Source organism: Leuresthes tenuis, unplaced genomic scaffold, assembly GCF_036924035.1.
Source record: "Leuresthes tenuis unplaced genomic scaffold, fLeuTen1.0.hap1 SCAF_2, whole genome shotgun sequence".
NCBI lineage: Eukaryota > Metazoa > Chordata > Actinopteri > Atheriniformes > Atherinopsidae > Leuresthes > Leuresthes tenuis.
This window is the reverse complement of record NW_027325356.1, coordinates 38,519,428-38,539,723: the sequence shown is the minus strand read 5'-3', so window position 1 is coordinate 38,539,723 and position 20,296 is coordinate 38,519,428. Positions and strand designations below refer to the sequence as shown.

Genomic DNA, 20,296 nt, shown 5'->3' with positions numbered 1-20,296 from the left:
ACAAAGTGAGTTAATGAATAGCATGATATAAACAATAGAAATGTTAGATTTGAAAGTCAAATCATCAAAAATTAAGTTTCTGATGTTAGTGTCCATCTGGTTTATCATGTTTCCAAGACCTTTACATCCATGTTCTGTAACCGCTTAATTCCATTCAGGGTTGTTGAGGGGCTGGAGCCTCTTCCCAGCTGCCACTGGGTGTGAGGCAGGGTTCATCCTGGACAGGTCGCCAGTCCATCACAGGGCCACATGAGGAAAAACAAGCATGCACGCTCACACCCATGACCTTTACAACAGAGTTTAATTAAAGGCTGTCAGTCAGTTTCAGGACATGCCAGTCTCCCTTCTGACCGGTCCTGATACCCTGTTGCTCCTTTTTAAACGAGCGGGGGCTTTTATTCCCCTTGGCTCTCACTGCAGTTCCACTCCACTTCTCTACCTTGTTGTGGGAGACCTGGGAGTACTATAGGACAGAGAAGAATCACGTATAATCACTTGACGTTAGACTCAGAGCAATTATAATTAGCAAAAGGAGCTGGCAGTGTTCCACTTCAACAATCTTCAAACATCAGCACGGAAATGTGCAAGAATGGGATGAATGAATGAAACACAGCAACACGTGGCATGGAGCCTGATCAGGTTTTTTTATTCCCTTGTAAATAGAATATCAATAAAAACACACCTTAAAAAATAACAAATTAAGGTTTTATCCAACAGATGAAAAAGTAACAAGAGGCCGATGTAGATTTTCTACATAGCAATTACACAACAGTCTACTGTCCAAAAAAGGCACTAAATCTTGAAATGGAAAGGAACAAGAGAATTTGAAATAACAATAAAAAAAAAAATCAATTCAAACAGATACAACATACATCCAGCTGAGGTTTGATACTTTTCTTTTGACAGATTTATTGAAGCTTATTGCCAGAATGAAACAGAAACCACCATTTTAAAACTGCTGTAAGGTCTGTTCATTTTAAGTAGCATTTCCAGTCCCTGTCTGATTAGAATAGAGCTTTAAGGCTGGAAAGTCTACAAATGACGTTGACTGCATTCACATTAAATTAACATTTCTACTCTTTAACTGTCAGACTGGCGTCTCACAACACTGATGAATGTCGGACAGCATCCAACTCTGTTAAACTACATATTTGCGGCAGGACTCTGGCAAGTCAAAGCAAGTATTCCATCAGCAGGCGCTTGTCCTTTTTAAACCAAAAGTTAACAAGGCAACACAGGATCCAAAGCAAATGACAAAACGGCAATCTGACTGATGAAGAGACGCAGTCCAGCCACAGCAAAGTTTCTGTTTGACTGCACTTTACTACAATTAGAACTTTCGAGTTATGAAGCCACTAAAAACGAGTGTTCTGGTCATAAAAGAAGTCAAAATACGAAGTGAGCTTAAATCAACAGGACTGAAACCACCGAAAACAACTGAGGCTTCACTCGTGAACGCGGCTCGTTTTGGCTCTTAAGTAGAAATTCTGGCTAAAAATGCTGATCAAATCAGAATTTTATCTCTTAAATTTTGCAACACTAATGTTTTCTTGTTATTTCACATAAATGACTGATATACAACTAGATTTACTTCTGACCCACTCATTCAATAATTTTCTTAAACACTGAGAAGCATGAAGAGGACCCGACTTTAACTACAACACCACAGCAAACTTTTGTGTAGTTCTGTCATTGATCACTTCTGCTTTCAAAATATGAATACAGTTACTTTTCATTCTCAAAATGGCAACACTGTTACTCCAGACCCATTAAAAACAAACAAAACATCCCAAGAAGACCATGAAGGCAGCATTAAATGATTAAATCCTGAAATAATTTGAAAACAGCACGTGGTCTTAAATTAATCTACAGATTAATTTCAGAAAGGCTTCTGCTTAGCAGATTAAAACAAAACAATAAAAAACATTTATATTTTGGCGTAAATAATTCAAACAGATGACAAAAAAGCTACATAAATGATTATTGATGCCTCAAAGCTTAAAGCAAAAAAAACACTCAGGACAGCTCTGCTGCCACACAATTAGAGACATTCCATCAAAGCTACACTTTTATTTAGTCTGAAACTCCACCAGAAGGAAGGAAGAACTACTTTGGTTATTCATGGTGGATTTGGGAGCTTATCAATTCATGAATTCCTTTTTGGAGTGGAACTTCCCTTTACATAAAAACTTAATATTCATTGGCTCTAGTCGGAGAAGGCATTTCCCTTTTTTTTTTTTTTTCTTTCTTTTTTTTTTCTTTTTTTTTTAAAGACATTGCCTCATCACAGTTTGCCATCAGTCAGTCCATTTTATTGTTTTTTTTTTTTTCCCTGACAGACAAAAAAAAAACTGATTCACATTGAAGTGGCCGTACAGGAACCTGCGGGGTTTAGCTTATAGGCTTATAACTGAGGGGAGAGAGTGAGGTATCTGTGTGAAGACTTATTTCTGAACTAACAGATTAGCTTGTAAAGCACCAGACAAACAGTGATGAATCAGTTGAAATGAAGCCACTTCAGTGTTGGCTGTGTAACAGAACAAAGAGAGTTTAGTTCTCTTTCATTAGTAGTAGTACGCTGATACAGCCATTGTAGAAGACCCTGTGTGTGAACATACAGTAGGCAGAGGTAATAAAGCTGGACAGAATTTAAATGTCTCCTGTCTGCTAATCAGGATTTATTATACCATCAAATGCTTCACTACACTGTACTATCATTTACTTTTTAAACCAGCTGGAAGGTTTTAGTCTTGTCACACAGCTCTGTAAAATACAAGCAGCTGACCACACAAGTGCAAATGTTATGGACATCAAGTAGTGTTGAAGAGTATCTGATTTGTTCAAAATAAATGCTAACTTTTAGTATCATCATTTTGAGTTAGCTCATCTTAAAGCTGCTCTCAAATTAGGAACAAGGTTCTATGTGTAATGTGAAAGTCTTCTTAAAACAGTAAACCCAAAGATCATTCATTGGCTCTTCATCTTTGTAGCCTCTTTTGGCTCATTGTTTTGGCTGTCTGGGCAATGGTTGCTAAAGTTTTAGTGAAACTACAGTTTTCTTCCTGCCCAGCACCAAATAGAACATCCAGTTAGCAGCTAGCTTAGTGTTGAACATAGCAGAATATTGAGCAGCTGAGGAGTTTGTGGAAATGAGGACTGTTCGCATGTCTTGTGATTCAGTTATTATCAGACTTCTCGTTGAGTCGGCATACTAGTGCTCCTAAGATTACACTTTAGCATGGAACATTTAAGCGATGTACCAGTTATTGTTTGTAGCTCAGCTAAAGGATGTTAATAGAGTTAGCTTCAAAAACTCGACCGGCCAACAAATGTAGCTCACGAGTGATGGCGGGAAGCCTCTGCTCACTTCTGTTCAGTGGCAGTTATAATAAAGCTTATTCAAAGTAAATAAGAATGCATTCTTTGTTGATGAAAAGAGGTAGGCGTTACTACAGCTAGCTTAATTGTTTCAGTAAATTAGAAATGTTTTCACACACTTCATTTACACTTATGAGCAAACAGCTCATATGAAACATTTAAGTGCTTTAACTGTTGCAATAATTACTGCATGTTTCCATTAGTAAGGCAAGTTTTAATTTCTTGAATGAAAAAAAAGCAAATTTTCTAAATTTACACTTAGAAAAAGCGTCAAGCTAAACAGAGCAATACAGAGAGTGTGCAGTTGACTTGAGAAAGTCAGGTCCTCTGAGACATGACTCTAAACTAATGTTAATGCTGCATTTGTAACTGCTGGATGTGCAATTTATCAACCATTTACGAACGTGTTAGCCATAAAGTCTATGGTTAGCATATTTTCAACCTCAAACACTGCCCTCTGGTGGCTAAAATCTACCACTGCTTTTATTTACCAACCACATCTAAAACTTCACCAACACAGTAGGACATTTTGGGTAATAGAGTACATAGTGAGAAATATAAGAACATCCTAACAATGTTAAAGGAGAAACTAAGGAGAAGACTGTTTATCTATGTTTTACAAAAAAACAATTCCAAAATTTTAAGATCAAATGTGTCCATTGTGGTGAAGTCCCCTTTGAACAAATGGCTAAAAAAAAGCCAAACCATGACTTTGAATACTTCCTTAGGGCTGTTGGACTTCTACAATGGCTGTACACTCAATAAATATTTGTGATTTGACGTTGATCAAACATTTATTCTTATAGCTGAAGGAAATTATGTACGAGAGAATTCACCTATTATGAACAGCTGATCTGAGGAAAACATGAGATTCACAAATACCTTTCTTTTTCTTCTCCTGCTGCTGTTCCAGTCTGTCAGTCACTCATAGTGATCCATCAAACATTTAAAAAAAAGCAGGGACTCTTAGCACCAAGGAATTCAATAAAGTGTCATTTAAAATGAAAATACAACTTAGGACTGACGGTATGTGTTTAAAACACATGGCATATCGAGAACAAGCAGACGTATCTAAAAGACGATGCATTTTACTTGCAATAGTTTGACACATCTGATGTGCCTTTGATTAAGCATATCTCTATTACTCTGTTCCATCCACAACTGTCATACACTCATAAAAAAATCCCCCAATTAAAAGTTGGGATGCAAAGCGCAAATAAAATGAGAGTGCAATGATCTGCAAATCTCACAAAACAATTCCGTATTCATAATAAAACATTAAATGTTGAAAGTGAGACATTTTACTCTTCTTAAATTTAATGGCAGCAACACATCTCAGAAGTTGTAGTGACAGGACATGTTTATCTCTGTGTAGCATCCCCTCTTCTTTTAACAACTTTGAAAACATCTTAGAAGTGAGGACACCAGTTGCTGGAGCTTTGGGAGAATAATGTTGTCTCATTCTTGTCTGATATTCAAATATGCAAGCTTCTGAGCTGAGTGCTGATAACGAGACAAATGGTTCTTCTCGTCTTTAGTCCGGAGGTAGTGTCCATGATTTCCAAAAAGAATTTCACACTGTGTTTGTCTGACCACAGAACAGTTTTCCACTTTGCCTCAGTCCATTTTAAATGAGCTGTGGGCCAGTGAAGATGTTGGCATTTCTGGATCATGTCAACATATAGCTTGCATTATAGCTCTTTAACCTACATCTGTAGATATCACAATGAGCTGTGTTCACAGACATTGTTTTCTGGGAGTGTTCCTGAGCCCATGCAGTGATTTCCAGGACAGAATCAGGCATATTTTTAATGCACTGCTGCCTGGGCCCAAAGATCAGAAGGCATCCGATAAAAATGTTTGTTTTTAGTACCACTTACTTTTGTTGTTCCCACCCCAATTATCTTAGACTTGTTGCTACCAGCAAATTCAAGATGAGCTAATAGTTTTCATAAAATAACAAAATATCTGACTTTCAGCATTTGATATGTTTTCCATGGCCTATTGTGAAGAAAACATCAATTTAGCAGATTTGCAAATCATTGCATTCTGTTTTTATTTACATTTTAAACAGCACCAACTGCTCTGGAATTGAGATAAAACACAAATATCAAAACTTAATACTTTGGCTAATGTTCACTCACCTTTCACCAACAAGACAGACTCATACTGATAGTTTCTCTCATTATATCATATATGTCTATATAATGTAATAGAAAGAGATTAAGGGACATACAGTATACTGTATGTATATGTATGAACATGTAGTATATGTAAGTATTCACTACATTTTCATCTGTAGTATCTCAACCTCCTGACTGACTGATGATCTCACAGTGATCAATCATTCCTGGGCATAAATGAATAAGAAAAACAACAGATCATAGCGGGTGTTTCATTTATATACAACTCTGTCTGCAGTTTTGGCTGACTTTAACATGTAAGCACAATAAGGCCATTAAGATTCCAATTTTATTCAAATCTGAGAACCCAATTCTGAAATTGTCTATTGAATACCAGTTGTTTAAATGCTACTAAATTCATTTAGCATTTATTCAGAAGTATCTATGGGTGTTATTTACGCAACACATTTACTAAGTTACTAATTTGTGATCTGAATAATAAAAATATGGAAAGATTGAACAATATCTAAACTTTCTTATTTCTTACAAGAATTCCTTTTTTTTTTAATGTATCAGTGCAATAAAGTCAGTAATATTTAAACTCTGACAACACGTATTCAACAGCAATTACATTTCATATTTATATATTTGGGTATCCATGGACCTCAAAATTATTATGGCCTCAGTTAGTGAGCTTATTTTATCAGTCAGGGGAGGATCACTCTGCTTTTTTCTCTTTGTACATTACTTACCATCATCGGCTCACCGAAATGTTGCGACCTCGAACTTATTCTGTTGTCTACTCAAAGAACAAACTGTGGAAAAAATGCACTGCGATAAAATGCACAAAAAGTATTTTCAAAGAATCACTTGAAATTAACCTAATTTTCAAATTCATACACACTGAGGCTGTTCAGTTGTGTTGTGATCACAGTGCAAGACCCTGAAACGATCTGATTCACATGCCAAATACAGTGTTGTCCTGCTGTGAAAAATGCAGCTTTCCGAGGAAATCTCCGCAAAGCATCGTCTCCTGTTTTGACAACCTACTATGGAATATTCAAAACGTCTAAATATAAAACAAATCAACAAACAAATCAAGTGAAAAACCAAAAAGACTCTTACAGCATATCTCCCCAAGTTTTTCATTGCTCAATGTCAAATTACTGTATTTTCTTTTGTTGGATTTGTTTAAAGGTACATTTTAAACCTTCCATAAATTGCTGGGGTAACAAAAGTTTGTTATAATTATTATCATTAATATAATACACTGATAATAGCTATACGAGCGTAGCAGAGTAGGTTGGTGGTTGGAGGTAGGGTTGGGAGGTATCAGGGTTGGAGTTTACACGACTTTTGGTCTTTTTTTTTTTCCCCACTTATTACATTCCAATAATATCTGCTTGCATATAATGACACCTGTTGTGACAGCTCGGCCGCTCCCTTCAGTCATCCTCCAGGGTTTCCGTCTTGATCTCGCTCCCCAAGCCGCATCCTGCCTCATCTACCTGATTGGCTGAGGCCGGGCTGCTGTGACTCCCTGCCATCTTCTCCAAACCGACAGCATCCTGGGGATCAGACAGTGCGCTGTGAATGCTGGGTTCATCCTGGAGGGACGGGGAAGGGGGAGACCATGACACGCCTGTCAGTCTGGAACCTTCTGCCTGAGAGCCTGCCCCTGACGTGAGGGAGCGGCCTATCAGAGAGGTGCCTCTCTGTCCAGATACGCCTCCTCGAGCCAGGGCAGAAAACCAGCTGGGCAGCAGCGTGGGAACCTGAAAGAGGAACAGAATTAGGAGAAGGATCCACAGGTCGGCTCTCTCTGGATTCTCTGAGTGTTGTGGAGGTAATCGTGGCGCACCTGGGTTGGAGAGGACAGGTCAGCTCGACTAAACGCAAACTGCCTGGCTGAAGCTCTCTTGTCAAATAAGGAAACCTCACAACCCTGTGACAAGTTATTCAGCATCAAAATTAATCCAGAAAAGCAAATACGGTCATTTTTTGTTCGGAATTATGTATAAAAGAAGGCTTTCAAGCTAATTTTCTGAGTAGAGGAAGTTCACCTGGTCAGGGAAGTCGTTTCCATCCACCTCGTCACTGTTGGATTGACCTCCTGGACTCTGAACCTCGATGCCATGGCTCTCCAAGATGGCTGCTTCTTCAAAAACACAAACTTCATCATAGCATATCAACTCTAGACAGACAAGCAGCTGTGATGATGACAAGTAAAGAAGCTGCCGCTCTAACAAAACAACGTCCTGCTACTGCGGCTGATAGCAACTGGAAAAAAAGAACTCCCTGACGTCTTGACAGGTGTGTATAAATCATACAGCAGTGTTTGTGATCAACAGTGTGGGTGAAGCTATGGAAACAGCAAGTTTTGGACACAGTTTGTGTCCAATATGTATAACTACAGTAATAGTTAATATTATCCATGCACCAACACAAACACAGAGGTAGACATTACCTATGTTAGCACGCCTCTTGATGTCTTTGCGGCGGTTGGCAAACCAGTTGTAGACCTTCAGAGACGTAACTCTCTCCAAATCAGACAGCTTCTTTCCTGGAACACACACACAAACCTGTGGTTGCTTTTGAAAGCTTCTTTAAACGTCTTTAAAGTAATGTTCAAACACATGACGCCATTGCTACTGGTCACTCATACAGCTGTTAAAGTCACAGAAAGAGCAACCTGGATCCACACCAGCTACTGTAAGAAGGTGCCAGAGCCAGTGGACGACTTCCACTCAGACATACATCAGTCTAATCAACAGGCCTTAGAGGACACAAACACGAGTCAGCAGTAAAAGCTGTACTCCACCGGTGTGTTAAGTGCTGGTAACCTCTGACACTAAAAACTGAAGGAGGACTCCAACCGCTGCCCCATGGCTCATACCCGCCTAGCCATGTATCGGCAGAGGGAAAAACTTATCGGTGCTGTTTCACTCAGCATATTCACACTTAATGCTTTGGATTTAGCTGTTCCCTCCATGTTTGCTGAAGTTTCAGATCAGAACTCATCATGTCACTCACAAGCATCCTGTCAGAGACACCTCTCCTGCGGGGGAACTCATAAATGTCTTACGACAGCCTTGGGTTAAACGTAACATCTGGTATAAATTGGCAAATTACTCAGTTAGGTCTGCGTCTAGTGATTCCTGTGTGGTATACATGAAGGGCGCGCAATAGAGAAGTCAGTTTCTCATCAGATGATGCAGGTGACCCAGAAAATGCCTCTGCTTGCACACTCCCAGCCAGATGATTCCAGATGATTTTATGCAGAAACTCTATTATGACTTCTTGCACACGTATGTTATTCATGGATCCTTTATCACTATGACACTTTTGTTCCAAACTCAACCTGTGACCAAATGTAAGTTTTTTTTCTTCTAAGGTTGATTAATACGATATACACCATTATAATCAAAAGGAGGGAATGTGATGGAAAATTTTAAGGGGTCCGAGTGGTTTTCTTCTGGGCTGTAACCCTTTGGTTCAGCATGTGATAGGAGTAACTGACATTATAACAGAAATAACTAGTTCTGTAATCCAACCGCAACCCTGGGAAGGGATCTGGTAAAGAAACTAATATTCTAGTAACTGATGTTGGGGGATCTTATCTCTACCATACAGATGTCCAACTAAAAGTTTCTATTTCAGTTTGCACACCCAAAGACGTGTAGAAACATTGAATGCAGATTCTGTAGGGCAGAGCAGCCCAATACTCCATCTTGTGTTGTTCTCTCTTGCAACAGAATAGTGATATTCTTCTCAGAAAGGAACTGAGTCTCTTGGTAAATTTTTCCACCACAATCTGTTACTTCAAGATTGGACTACTGTAATTCTTTATAATTTGGCTGTCCCACATAATCTCTGAAAAGCCTCCAGCTGATCCAAACTGCTGCAGCCAGAGTTCTGATGAGATCTAACAGGAGAAATCCTATTTCTCCAGTTTTAGCTTCTCTTCACTGACTCTGTCAAATTTAGAATAGAATTTAAGATTTTTCTCCTCATATTTAAAGCTCTTAATGACTGAGCTCCATCATATCTTAAAGATCTCATTGTAAGATATTTTCCTAACAGAGCACTTTGCTCTCAAACCGCAGGTTTACTTGTGGTTCCCAGAGTTTCTAAAAGTAGAATGGGTTATCAGGCCCCTCTCTTGTGGAACCAGCTGCCAGTATATGTCAGGGAAGCAGACACCCTCTCCTTTAAGATTAGGCTTAAAACTTTCCTTTTTGATAAAGTTTATAGTTTTAGATTGTTCAGGTGATTCTGAAACATTCCATGGTTCAGCTGCTATAGGCCTAGACTGCTGGGGGACCTCTTATGTCACACCTTTCATCACTTTGTTTTCTTTTTCCCCTTTTTATTTCCTCATATGACACTATGTACATTTGGCATTATCGTTGTAATTAACTTGCAATTCTGTCTCAGCATGTATCCTTTGAACGGTGTTATGGTCTTTGTTCCCTCTTTTCTGTCCTCTCAAACCCAAGCTGGTCGAGGCGGATGGCCACCCTTCCTGAGTCTGGTTCTGCCAGAGGTTTCTTCCTGTTAAAAGGGAGTCGTTTCTCTCCACAGTCGCCTCAAGCAAGCTCAGGATGGGAGCTTGGACCGAAGAGAAGTTTCAGTGCAATCTTGTTAGTTTCTTTAGCTAGGAAATAGTTTTTTTGAATTGGCTCTGTATGTATGAAATTTACTCATTTTGAATTTAATTATTTGGATTTGATTGAATGGCAATGATTATGATTACAATGAATTGGACTGTATCATTAAAATGCCTTGAGATGACATTTGTTGCGATTTGGTGCTATATAAATAACCTGAATTGAATTGAAAGCATTTACCATTCTTACACACAGGGAGTACAGAAAAAATGCTACAGCTTCACTTTCAGACTTTCACTATAAATTTCATGCATCAGTTTTCAACAAACTCATCTACAGCTCGCTCAGTATATACGCTGCAGAGGAGGGGCATGCTCTTCCTTGCCATTCAGACTCTTAGCCAGTGGGCATGACATCAAAGCTCCATTAGTCTTGGAGGTGCCAATCAAATGCTATTGAGGCTATTATTGTAAAATCACTGTATCAAGAAAAATATTTTAAAAATGCCAGTCAGCTTTATAAGAGAGAATGTGAAAGATCAAGCACAGCTGAACAGCAAGCTGTGTGAAATACTGAAGGAACTATTTTTTTGGTGGCTCAAGGTTTTACAGAAGTCAAGTGTCAAGACTTTTGTCATTGGGGAAGAAAGAAAATCTAATTGTTGTCCTTTTTGTTTAGTTTCTCCGAATTATCCAACACAATGTCAACACACAAGTGTCCCCTAATCTACCTCTTCTGTCTTGAAATTTTTGCATCATGACCAACATATAGGAAAACAAGAGATTAGTTAGCATCAAATAAAGCTACTTCAAAATAGGCTTAAAGAAAATAATAGTAATTGTGCAGAGTGAACATGAGCTTACCCAATAAGAACCCGTTTATTAATCCACACTGCTTATGAAACAAGACAAAAGAGCTTAAATACATACCTGGTTTCTGAATGACAGCGTTGCAGGCGGTGGCAATCTCTTCTCTCTTGGCTTCATCAGGATACTGGTTATCACTGAAATAGCTGGATATACACATAATGCTGTTACTTTCAGTTTTCTTTCCCATTTTCTTGCCTTTACCTCAGTTTCCACCCTCTGACAGCTCTCCTCCTCCTCCTCACCTCTCCATGACGGCCAGACACTCCTTCCTCCAGGTGAATCTGCTCCCGCGTCTCAGACGGAAGCCCCCGGGAGGCGAGCCAAATGGGGGAGGGGTTTGGTGCCAGTCCATTACGTCCTCCAGAGCCAGCGGGGCAGCACGCATGGCCAGAGTGGCACCTGGAGTCACAAACATCAATATTAATTCAATGTTTCACCATCAAAAATTACAGAGAGCCAAACAATTAATGAAACCTCCAAATATTAAGCCCTTTCTTTGGCATAAAACAACAGTTTGCCATTTCTGTAGACTAAACAGTCTTTCAAGTGTATCATAAGACACCATAAGATAACCAGGGAAAATTATTTCTCGTCGCACTTGTGCAGCTCGTTGTCACAGTCTCAGTCTGACTCTTGGAATAGGAACAATAATTAAACATCTGAGCAGTTCACTTCTTAGTAAAACACTTTTTGTAAGAGATGAAGGTGGTTGATGTTACCAGGGTTGTTCTTTTCCAACTGGTACCAGCGGAAGAAGGCTCGTTTCTTCTGCTCGCTGAGGTCTGATCCCTGCTGGAGGAGCCAGTGGGAGATCCGGCTCTGGCTGATCCCTGGAGGATGAGGACCCTGTGTCACTCAGTGGGTTTGATGCTTGCCTTACTCTTTTTGAAAGTATTTTAGTGGACGGATACTCACCTGTTACCTGAGCCACCACAGCCTGGGAGATCCGTCTGTTCGCCAGGAAGGACTTGATCTCCTCTTTGATCACTGCACTATCTCTCCTATGACAGACAGCCACACAAAGCACAACACGTATCTAAAACTCCAACACTCTGATTTTAATATCAACACTTAAAACACAGCTGCTATACCAGATGTAGGACAAGTATATTAATGGCTGTAAGTGTGTGGAAACCAGAGGCTGCATCCTGCTGCGATATTATTTGCGCTCCCTCAGGTTTGATTTCATCTTCACACATTTTCCAATCAATAGAGCTTTGATTGCTGCCGTCTGGCTGCAGACTGCAGATGAGAGGCACTAGAGTGCATGTGTGCATTTGAGTGGATAGTGTATGTCAGACAGGTTCAGAGTGTGCTCTAGGCTGGCTTCATGACAATCAGGGCTTCTGTTGCCGCCATCTATTCTATGTAATACCAGCATGTTCAAAAACCGTATCAGGTAGGATTCATTTATGCAGAATGTGGCCGTAAACAATAATTCTACATGCTGTTTGAAGTCAGTGATTTTGCCTAAGGTTTTGCTGCTTGCAGAGACAAATTACAGACACCCAAAATCCAGTAAACAAACGGCATCACAGTGCATTTTGACAGTTAACTTGAAATTACACTCAATATGTTTACAGACAAGTAACAAGTCATTACTGTTTTTTGAAAGCTGCACGTAACCCATGACCTAATGAAAATTTTCACAAAAATTAACACCATCTCACTCAGGCTAACAGCTAACATTCTCTTGTTTATGTAAAGCTAGCAGCTTAAATTTTGAGCTGGAATTTTAGCTGCTAGCTTAACACGAACGAGAGAACAGTAGCTTATTACGTTCAAATAAACAAAATAACATTTGCTGCTTCATTAGGTTATGCAAAAGACAATTATGCCTAAGCCTTAACAAATGAGGACACTTTTTCTCTTGTTTAAGCAAATTTAACAGCTAATGTTTATTCTAACATAGCAGCTAACATTACCTTGTTTAAGCTAGTGAAGCAGCTGGAGATAATGTATATTGTTTAACCTAAAGTAGCAATAGCTCATAATGTGAGGTGGATGCTGCTCATGACTTTGGTGGGTATCAGTCAAAATGCAATAATGAAAATTTCAAGGTATTAATGCTGATCAATCGACCAGTACAATGTTTCTAGTTAGACACCCTTGGTGATTATCAGTAACTGGGAGTTTTGTTATAAAGCAAGTCTTTGTGCGGACGCAACATGCAAGAAAATGCCCCTCAGACTTGTTTTCATTAACTGGCTTGGAGCACCTAAAATAGGCTGCATAGTGGCATCAGAAGGGGTCTATAATTAATAAAATATAAAGAGGGGCAAAGGTTTTGGTCTCATTGGCCCAAAGGATAGCTTAAGAAACAAAGCCATCAAAACTACCCGTTTTTATGCCTAATCTACTCTGGGGTGCTTTGGTTTGGTTCTTCTATATTAACTATATCAACTTTGACTTAACTCTGGTATGGTCTTACCTCATCAAGTCTTCCACTTTATCATCAACATCTATGTCCTCTTCACTGGCCTCAAACCCGTAACCTGGTCCAGTCACAGTGCCGCCAACCACGCCAATCGGAAATCGGGGCGGTGAAAGCTTCCCATTGGTGACGGAAACAAGACCATTCTGCGAAACTGCGGCCATTGGAAGTGGGGACGCTGCTGGAACTGGTAGAAGGGGGGAGGTGGTGTCGAAGTTGTTACTAGGTGACAGTGAACTTTGGTTGTCGGGGAAACTTGTCTGAGTAGAGGTGGAAGTCATGGATGAAGAGGCAGAGACTGTGTTGGAAGAAGTCAAGGAAGACGAGGGTGGCATGTAGGAAGATTTATGGGTCAACTTGTGTCCATGTTGCCGGTCCAAGTGGTCAAGAGTGTCCAGAGCATGGAGTACCTCGGCGTGGGTGATCCCTGTCCTGCGAAGCCTCTGGAGGAGGTCAATCTGCTCGATGGTGAAGCGAGGCTCCTCCCTCTGCTGGAACATCCTGCAGAGTGTCATTATATCACTATTAGTGAAAAGTGTTTAAAGTCACAATGGCCATCTGACAGCTGTAATTTACAGTCACTTTGTAGAAAAAGATTTAACAGTAATTTCATGACCAAACTAAATGGAAGTCTAAATTAAAGTGTCACAATGACTACAGCTGCTTGCCAGTGAAGCAGTCTGGGAACTCATAAGCTTGACTCTTATGGAAAATTTTAAGGGGTCCGAGTGGTTTTCTTCTGGGCTGTAACCCTTTGGTTCAGCATGTGAACAGAAATAACTAGTTCTGTAATCCAACCGCAACCCTGGGCAGGGATCTGGTAAAGAAACTGGTAAAGAAACTAATATCAATTCAATATTAATATCAATAATATCAATTCTTGTTGTTTTTAGACCTTTAGTGGAACCAATAAAAATCTAGATAACTGATGATAGATATTCATGCCAAGAAAATCAGCTCACAGCACCATACAGGAAATGGCAGAAGGCGTTCCCGACGACATTTTTTTTTTATATTTAAGGCCATTCCATACCAGCTCAACTAGACCTCCAAGTGTGGTCTTGAGGTGGGAACATTTTTGTGAAATAAAACAAAAAACTTAAGACTCTGTAAAACCTCAAGCTCTAAATACTTGCTGCTATTATGAATATTTGCTTTTGACTGTAAGAAGTTATAAAAGATGGGTGTGGATATAATAAAGATGATATGAATATTATGCCAGACAGATTTTTTTTAAATGTACTAAAACTTTTATTGGGGAATCAATCCAGATTAACAAAAGAACTGAAATGTGTTTTATTACTCCATAATTTGTCCAGACAAACAAACTGCATCTGGTCCATTGCTCAGTTTGCATATTATACCATTTCTGACATGATCAACCAGTTGGATTAAAAGATAATAAAGCAGGTCTGGGCTGATCCCACTTGATTAACGCAGACTGGCAAAATGGACTCAAATATACTGAGAATTATGAGCAGCTTTGTACACAAGCACTTGCTATAATTCAAGCCCATTTATTTTCCATCGCTAACAGAACTGGAGTTCAGGGGAGATGTCAGGTTTTTGTTTGCGTCTGTTTTCTGCTGCCTGTACCGAGGACGTAGCTCGGCTTTCATCTGATAGCTGCAGACACTGTTGTGTACACTTTGTATTCAGTCATCTGTGTTGCCTCAATCACTTTCTTTTCCAACTCTGAGTTCTTTTATGACACACGGGAACGCTGCTTCTGTCCAGGCTTTAAACACCTTCCTGTGCGAGTTGGGAGCTCACCTCCTTTTTCCTGCAGTTATGATCCTCAGTGAGCGACTATTTGCTGTTTGGATTCTGAAGCAGTTTTCACATTCTTTGAAAAAGAGAATCTATAACGTTTCCCAGGTGAAGTTCTGAATTCTGGCAGTGCTGGTATGGAATGAAATGAGGATAAAGTAGACAGTTTTCAGTGCAGTCCAGAAAAGTATTAAGTGAGTAAGTAAGACAAATTTATTTATATAGCACTTTTCAAAGATAAAAAAAATCACAAAGTGCGTCACAGATATAACACAATAAAATAAAACAATACACTGTGAAACACCAATTTAAGTCATTAAAAGCTTTTCTGTATAAAAATGTCTTCAGCTGCTTTGTAAAAGAGTCAATGGAGTCAGTACAGCGTAAGGAAAGCAAGATAAAGTTCCACAGTCTTGGTGCCACTGCCTGAAACACCCAATCCCCATGAGTTCTGAACAGAGTACGTGGGTCAGCCAACAACATCTGACCGGTCCACCTCAGAGCACGCGAAGAAGAAAAGGTTTCAGCAGGTCAGCGATGTATACTGTGGAGCTTGACCATGTAAGGCTAAAAAGTGAAGACTAAAATTTTAAAATCAATTATAAAATTTACTGGCAACCAATGAAGAGAAGCCAAGACTAAAGTCACTGCATGTAATGCCACCATACACAGGCTTTCATTCTCAGCATCGCAACCAAAAACGTGCATGTTTTGATCAATAAAGCTACATTCCGACATAGAGAGCTAATTCAAAAATTTGTGTGCATTCAATAACTATTGCAAAAAATTTTTAAAAAGAGGCGCTTGCAATAAATAGATTAAATAGCATATATAATTTTTTTTTTTTTTAAAGTTTACTATCCTGATTTATTGGTAAAAGTTGAGGTCAATGATATTTTCTGCCCTCTGAGCATCACATCTGTAAAAAAAAAAAACACCACAGATGAAACAATCAGAACAAAAATGCCTGTACACTCGCATCTGGTAGCTTCCTGCTTGCAGATTTACAAACGGCACACACACTCACAACCTCTTCAACACAGCTCAGCAGCTGCTATCCAGATATAGAGTGCATTCCTCCAGATTCAATGAGGCTTTTATCACAGCAGAAACACTTTCAACCCCAGTAATCATGCTCCGTTATGCAAATGGACCCAGTTCATTATGTGCTGTTGTACTGTATTGTATTCTATGGTTTAAAATGAAATACATCCTGACCTTAATGTGGTTTTACCACGCTGAATGTTAATTCTTATCATTAGTTGCATTTTAATACTTCTTTATATCCTTAAACATATAGTGAACTCGGGGCGGGGGAAGGACGCATCAATTATAATCACAAAGCTGGTCTGAGGGGGTGGGGCTGAGGAAGATAAACAGAAATAAGAGATAACACACATGTCTTAGTGCTTTTCTTTCTGGTGCAGAGAGGAAAAACAGGCAGCAGCAGAAAATTAAAGTCAGCAAGCAGATCGACGCTTCAAGATATAAGACAGGGGAGATAAAGGGGGAGTGGGGGTGCGGGTGTGTGTGTGTGTGTGTGGGGTGGCTATGCCAAGAAAAATTTACATCTCAGACAGAGAAGCTTCATACTTTCTCTGCCAGCTGCAGAGGATGACTCATGCGGTATCAAGTTGGACTGATAAATGATCAATAGAGGGCTGCAAAACTACAGCACAGAGGTTATCTCAACCGACTGCTCCACTTCATTTATGGTAACATCTGTGTTGAGTTTCAAGTGTTTTGTTGGACACTACTGACTCAACATTTTCACATATTCTATAGACGTGTTTCTGAAACCTTGTTTCCTGACTTTTCTGCAAGATTTCATGAAATTTATGGAAGAAGAAGAATGTTTTCAAATATCCGTACATGAAAGAGATATGCATTAAAGTCCCCAGAAAAAGCTCATTCAAAAGCCTCATAACTTTCATTTGGGGGTATATTAGATTAGGTCTTCGTGTTTTAAAGTTCGAAACATCATCGTTATTCTCATAGTGCACATTGCTGCAACACCTCTGGTCACCGTTTGTCTGGAATGCTCTCTATTAGCCCCTGTCTCTTTAAAAGCCCCTCCCAAAGGTCAAGTCTGCTATGATTGGTCAAAAATCATCCTTCTACCATTTACCATTGGTCGAAGCCCCTGCTATGTTTGAAAAAGGATTGCGACTTCTTATTAATTGTGCTCTGGGTGTGGACTCCAGATGTCTTAGTTCATAGATGGACTCTTAGATCTGAGGCAGCCAGGGCACCCCACCACACATCTTAACTAACCCACCCACTTCAACTACGTTAGGCCTCAGTCTGCGCAGGTCTGCAAAAAAAGTGTTCCTAATTTCAGAAAATAGGTGACACGTACATTGATTTCTCTTACTTCTTGCTTCCTTCATTAAGCAATAGTATGAATACAGTTACACTTATCTGGAATATAGTTCCACTCAAATAAGATTTGTCGCCATGTTCGTAACACGTCAGGAGTGACGGTTCAGCAGCCACGCTCACTTTAGAGAGAAAAAGATAACATGGCACAGAGAGGCGATTTGGAGTAGCATACTACGGTTTCCTCTAGTTGCATTTAACCATCATAAATCGAGTTATGTTATTAAGCAAATATGTCAGAAACATGTTCTTTTGGTCCATTTTTAACAGATGGTAGCAGGTCTGTGCGTTTTCCTAATAAAGCAGCAGAGAGCTGAAACACTGCAAGTCTGACTGTGAGGCCCAGAAAGGAAGTGGGCAAGAAACAACAGGGCCAATCCTATAGTGATGCATAACTGCTTGCAAGATGTCTGCTAAGGAGTGTCCAGACTGTATGTAAACACAAAAATTATGCTATGTCACCAAAATGACTGCAAAGCGTGGCCTTTTAAATGACACAGCAGATGCTTCGGAAAGACATTGAAGCTTCAAATGCTGTCACCTTATAATGAACTTGACCTGTGACTTCTCCAAAATAAATCACTTCCATGCTCTCCCCAGGGGATTTCCTTATAGAAAAGAAAAGAACAACTAGACTGTCTTCAAGTTGAGGCTTTGTGGATACAATCCTGTACTTTCTTGACAAACTACCCTCCATACAACAACGGGCTGTCACATTGTGTGGTTTTGTATACTGTGTGTGTGTCCTAAAATAATCCAATGATTGCTTAACTCGTAGCTTCCATGTAAGAAAAGTCGACCACGTTTAAGGATAACTGCATTACAGGGAATGGACCTCCTTACCAAACGTGGCATAAACTCTGCCCTGGTTGCAGACATGTGCCAGTTGAGCTTTATCACAGCGGGCAACTTTTAAACTGGGCTCGGAACCCCAAATACAGGGAAAAAAGAGCAGCTGGTAAACTTAGTCGGGAGGTAGTGGTCCTCAATGTCAAATTAGTCTCAATGCATAAAGCTGACTTTCTTAAAACTATCGATTTTCACGCCGAAATTCGCTTTTTATTCTTCCTTGCTTCAAGGAAACTGTGACGCCAAATGAGAACTGTCTTCGGACGTTTTATGTCATGGAAAAACAACCCAATTCGGCACATATCTGACAAGTTTTTTAAGCACAACAAAGACAGTACAGTGCACAACTAGTTCGCCAGTTCAACTCAATTGTCACGTTCTACTAAAATGCATTTGCACGGCATTAACGAGCATCGTGAACCAGAAAGAAAAGTTGACATTGTGTTTGACTGAGTGTTCCTTATAAACTGTACACATGCCGAACAGGAGTCCGAGTCTTCATTATCCGGTCGAGACCGTTTCGGTGGCGTGAAACTAAACCGCCAAGAAAACCGCAGCGACACTGGCATTTTTTTAAGGAGTTTACAGTTATCCCCATAAAGAGGGGGGAAAGGGAAATGCATCGGGCTAGCAGGAGCGTTTGAAGAAAGCAGTAGTTGGAGCAGCCCGACTTACCTTATTCCAGTCCGAGAGCCTCCACAGATGTTTGTTTTATCATATATCTACCGCCTTGGGGCGCAGGGACACACGGACACTGACAGTTTTCCCAAAATGTCTCCCCTGCTTCTAATTGGGCTCCAATCCGCCGTCAGACAGATTCGCCTTTTGTCCGGCAGACAGGCGCCATGTTGATAAAATGACGCAAGGACCGCCGGGAGTCGCAGTTCAAAGAGTTTACTGTACGTGTAAAAGAATGACAAACACACAGGCTGCGTGTCTGGAGCGGCCAGGTGATGCATAATCACAACTACCGACGGTCAAATTCGACCCATTATCATGTTATAATCTCTGTAATCTTTAGTTTATTTGCAGATTCTCACAGATGGGCGCCTGGACTTTTCCTTAGTTTTTTATATTTTACGTTTTTATGAAGTTAGTGGTGCCGATGGTGACACAAAACAGTTGATTCAACTCTATATGAAATGTTAGGCCAGTGATATGGGATGTTTTACAAGGTTTTGTCAGCTATACACATTTTTATTGGATTATTTGCTCATTGTACTCAGCACACACTTTTCAATTACTTTCAACGTTTTACACAATAACTTGAATAATTATTGAGTCATCATTTAATTTAGTGAGATCCCATTCTCAATGTAAACACTTTAGCTAACTGTTAACACACAGTTACTGGGGTTAACATACTCTTTCTCTTATAACAGAGTTCTCCCAAGTGTGTTGCTCCCTCCTCACCTGCAGAACAGGAGCCACAGAGCATCCTGCACCCTGGTAGGACAAACAGTAGCCTTGTTCAATGCATTCTTTTTAAAGCATCCTCCCTGGGCTCCAGCAGCTAACAACAGGGTCTCAGAGGGGTTTCTTTCAGAATGCCACAGATGTGTCATTCCAGTGTCACAGAGTTTGGCTTCGAGCAGCGTAATCAGTTACTGATTAACACAGACGAGGGCATAATCATTAGCCTGGAAAAAGTATAGCAAAAACTACTGTCCATAATGAGATCAACTTGACCCATATCCTCCAAACATTTCCTAATGTTGTGTTCCTGCTTTTAAGATCTATTTAAAGCACGACAAAAGCTAAATTTAGGGCAAAGTCTTCCCGCTGAACCCAAACATTTTGGACAAACATCCAGTTTTAAAAAGAAGAGATTTACACTGAGCTGTCGCTTTAAATGAGTTTTGCAGGTAAACCTCACGCTGGTAT

At 39.9% G+C, this 20,296-nt stretch overlaps 2 protein-coding genes across 4 annotated transcripts in view; both read right to left on the bottom strand.

Annotated features, from left to right (window-relative positions):
- Positions 1 to 20,296, bottom strand: part of tdp1 (tyrosyl-DNA phosphodiesterase 1) — a 330,936-nt gene that overhangs the window by 296,175 nt on the left and 14,465 nt on the right. The gene's annotated exons all lie outside the window — the stretch shown is intronic.
- Positions 636 to 19,279, bottom strand: LOC140302225 (homeobox-containing protein 1-like). 3 transcript variants are annotated; one of them, XM_072381045.1, is made up of 10 exons: positions 19,088 to 19,279; positions 13,412 to 13,915; positions 11,896 to 11,981; positions 11,700 to 11,810; positions 11,223 to 11,379; positions 11,041 to 11,123; positions 7,969 to 8,064; positions 7,565 to 7,659; positions 7,363 to 7,446; positions 636 to 7,276 (listed from the first exon to the last, which is right to left on the bottom strand). In XM_072381045.1, exons 2-10 carry the CDS (start codon positions 13,912 to 13,914, stop codon positions 6,947 to 6,949), a joined length of 1,545 nt encoding a protein of 514 aa, XP_072237146.1. In that variant the 5' UTR covers position 13,915; positions 19,088 to 19,279; the 3' UTR covers positions 636 to 6,946. The 3 variants fall into 3 exon arrangements, with proteins under 3 accessions (XP_072237146.1, XP_072237147.1, XP_072237148.1); XM_072381046.1 differs by having other exon boundaries at positions 7,565 to 7,656; XM_072381047.1 differs by having other exon boundaries at positions 7,565 to 7,653.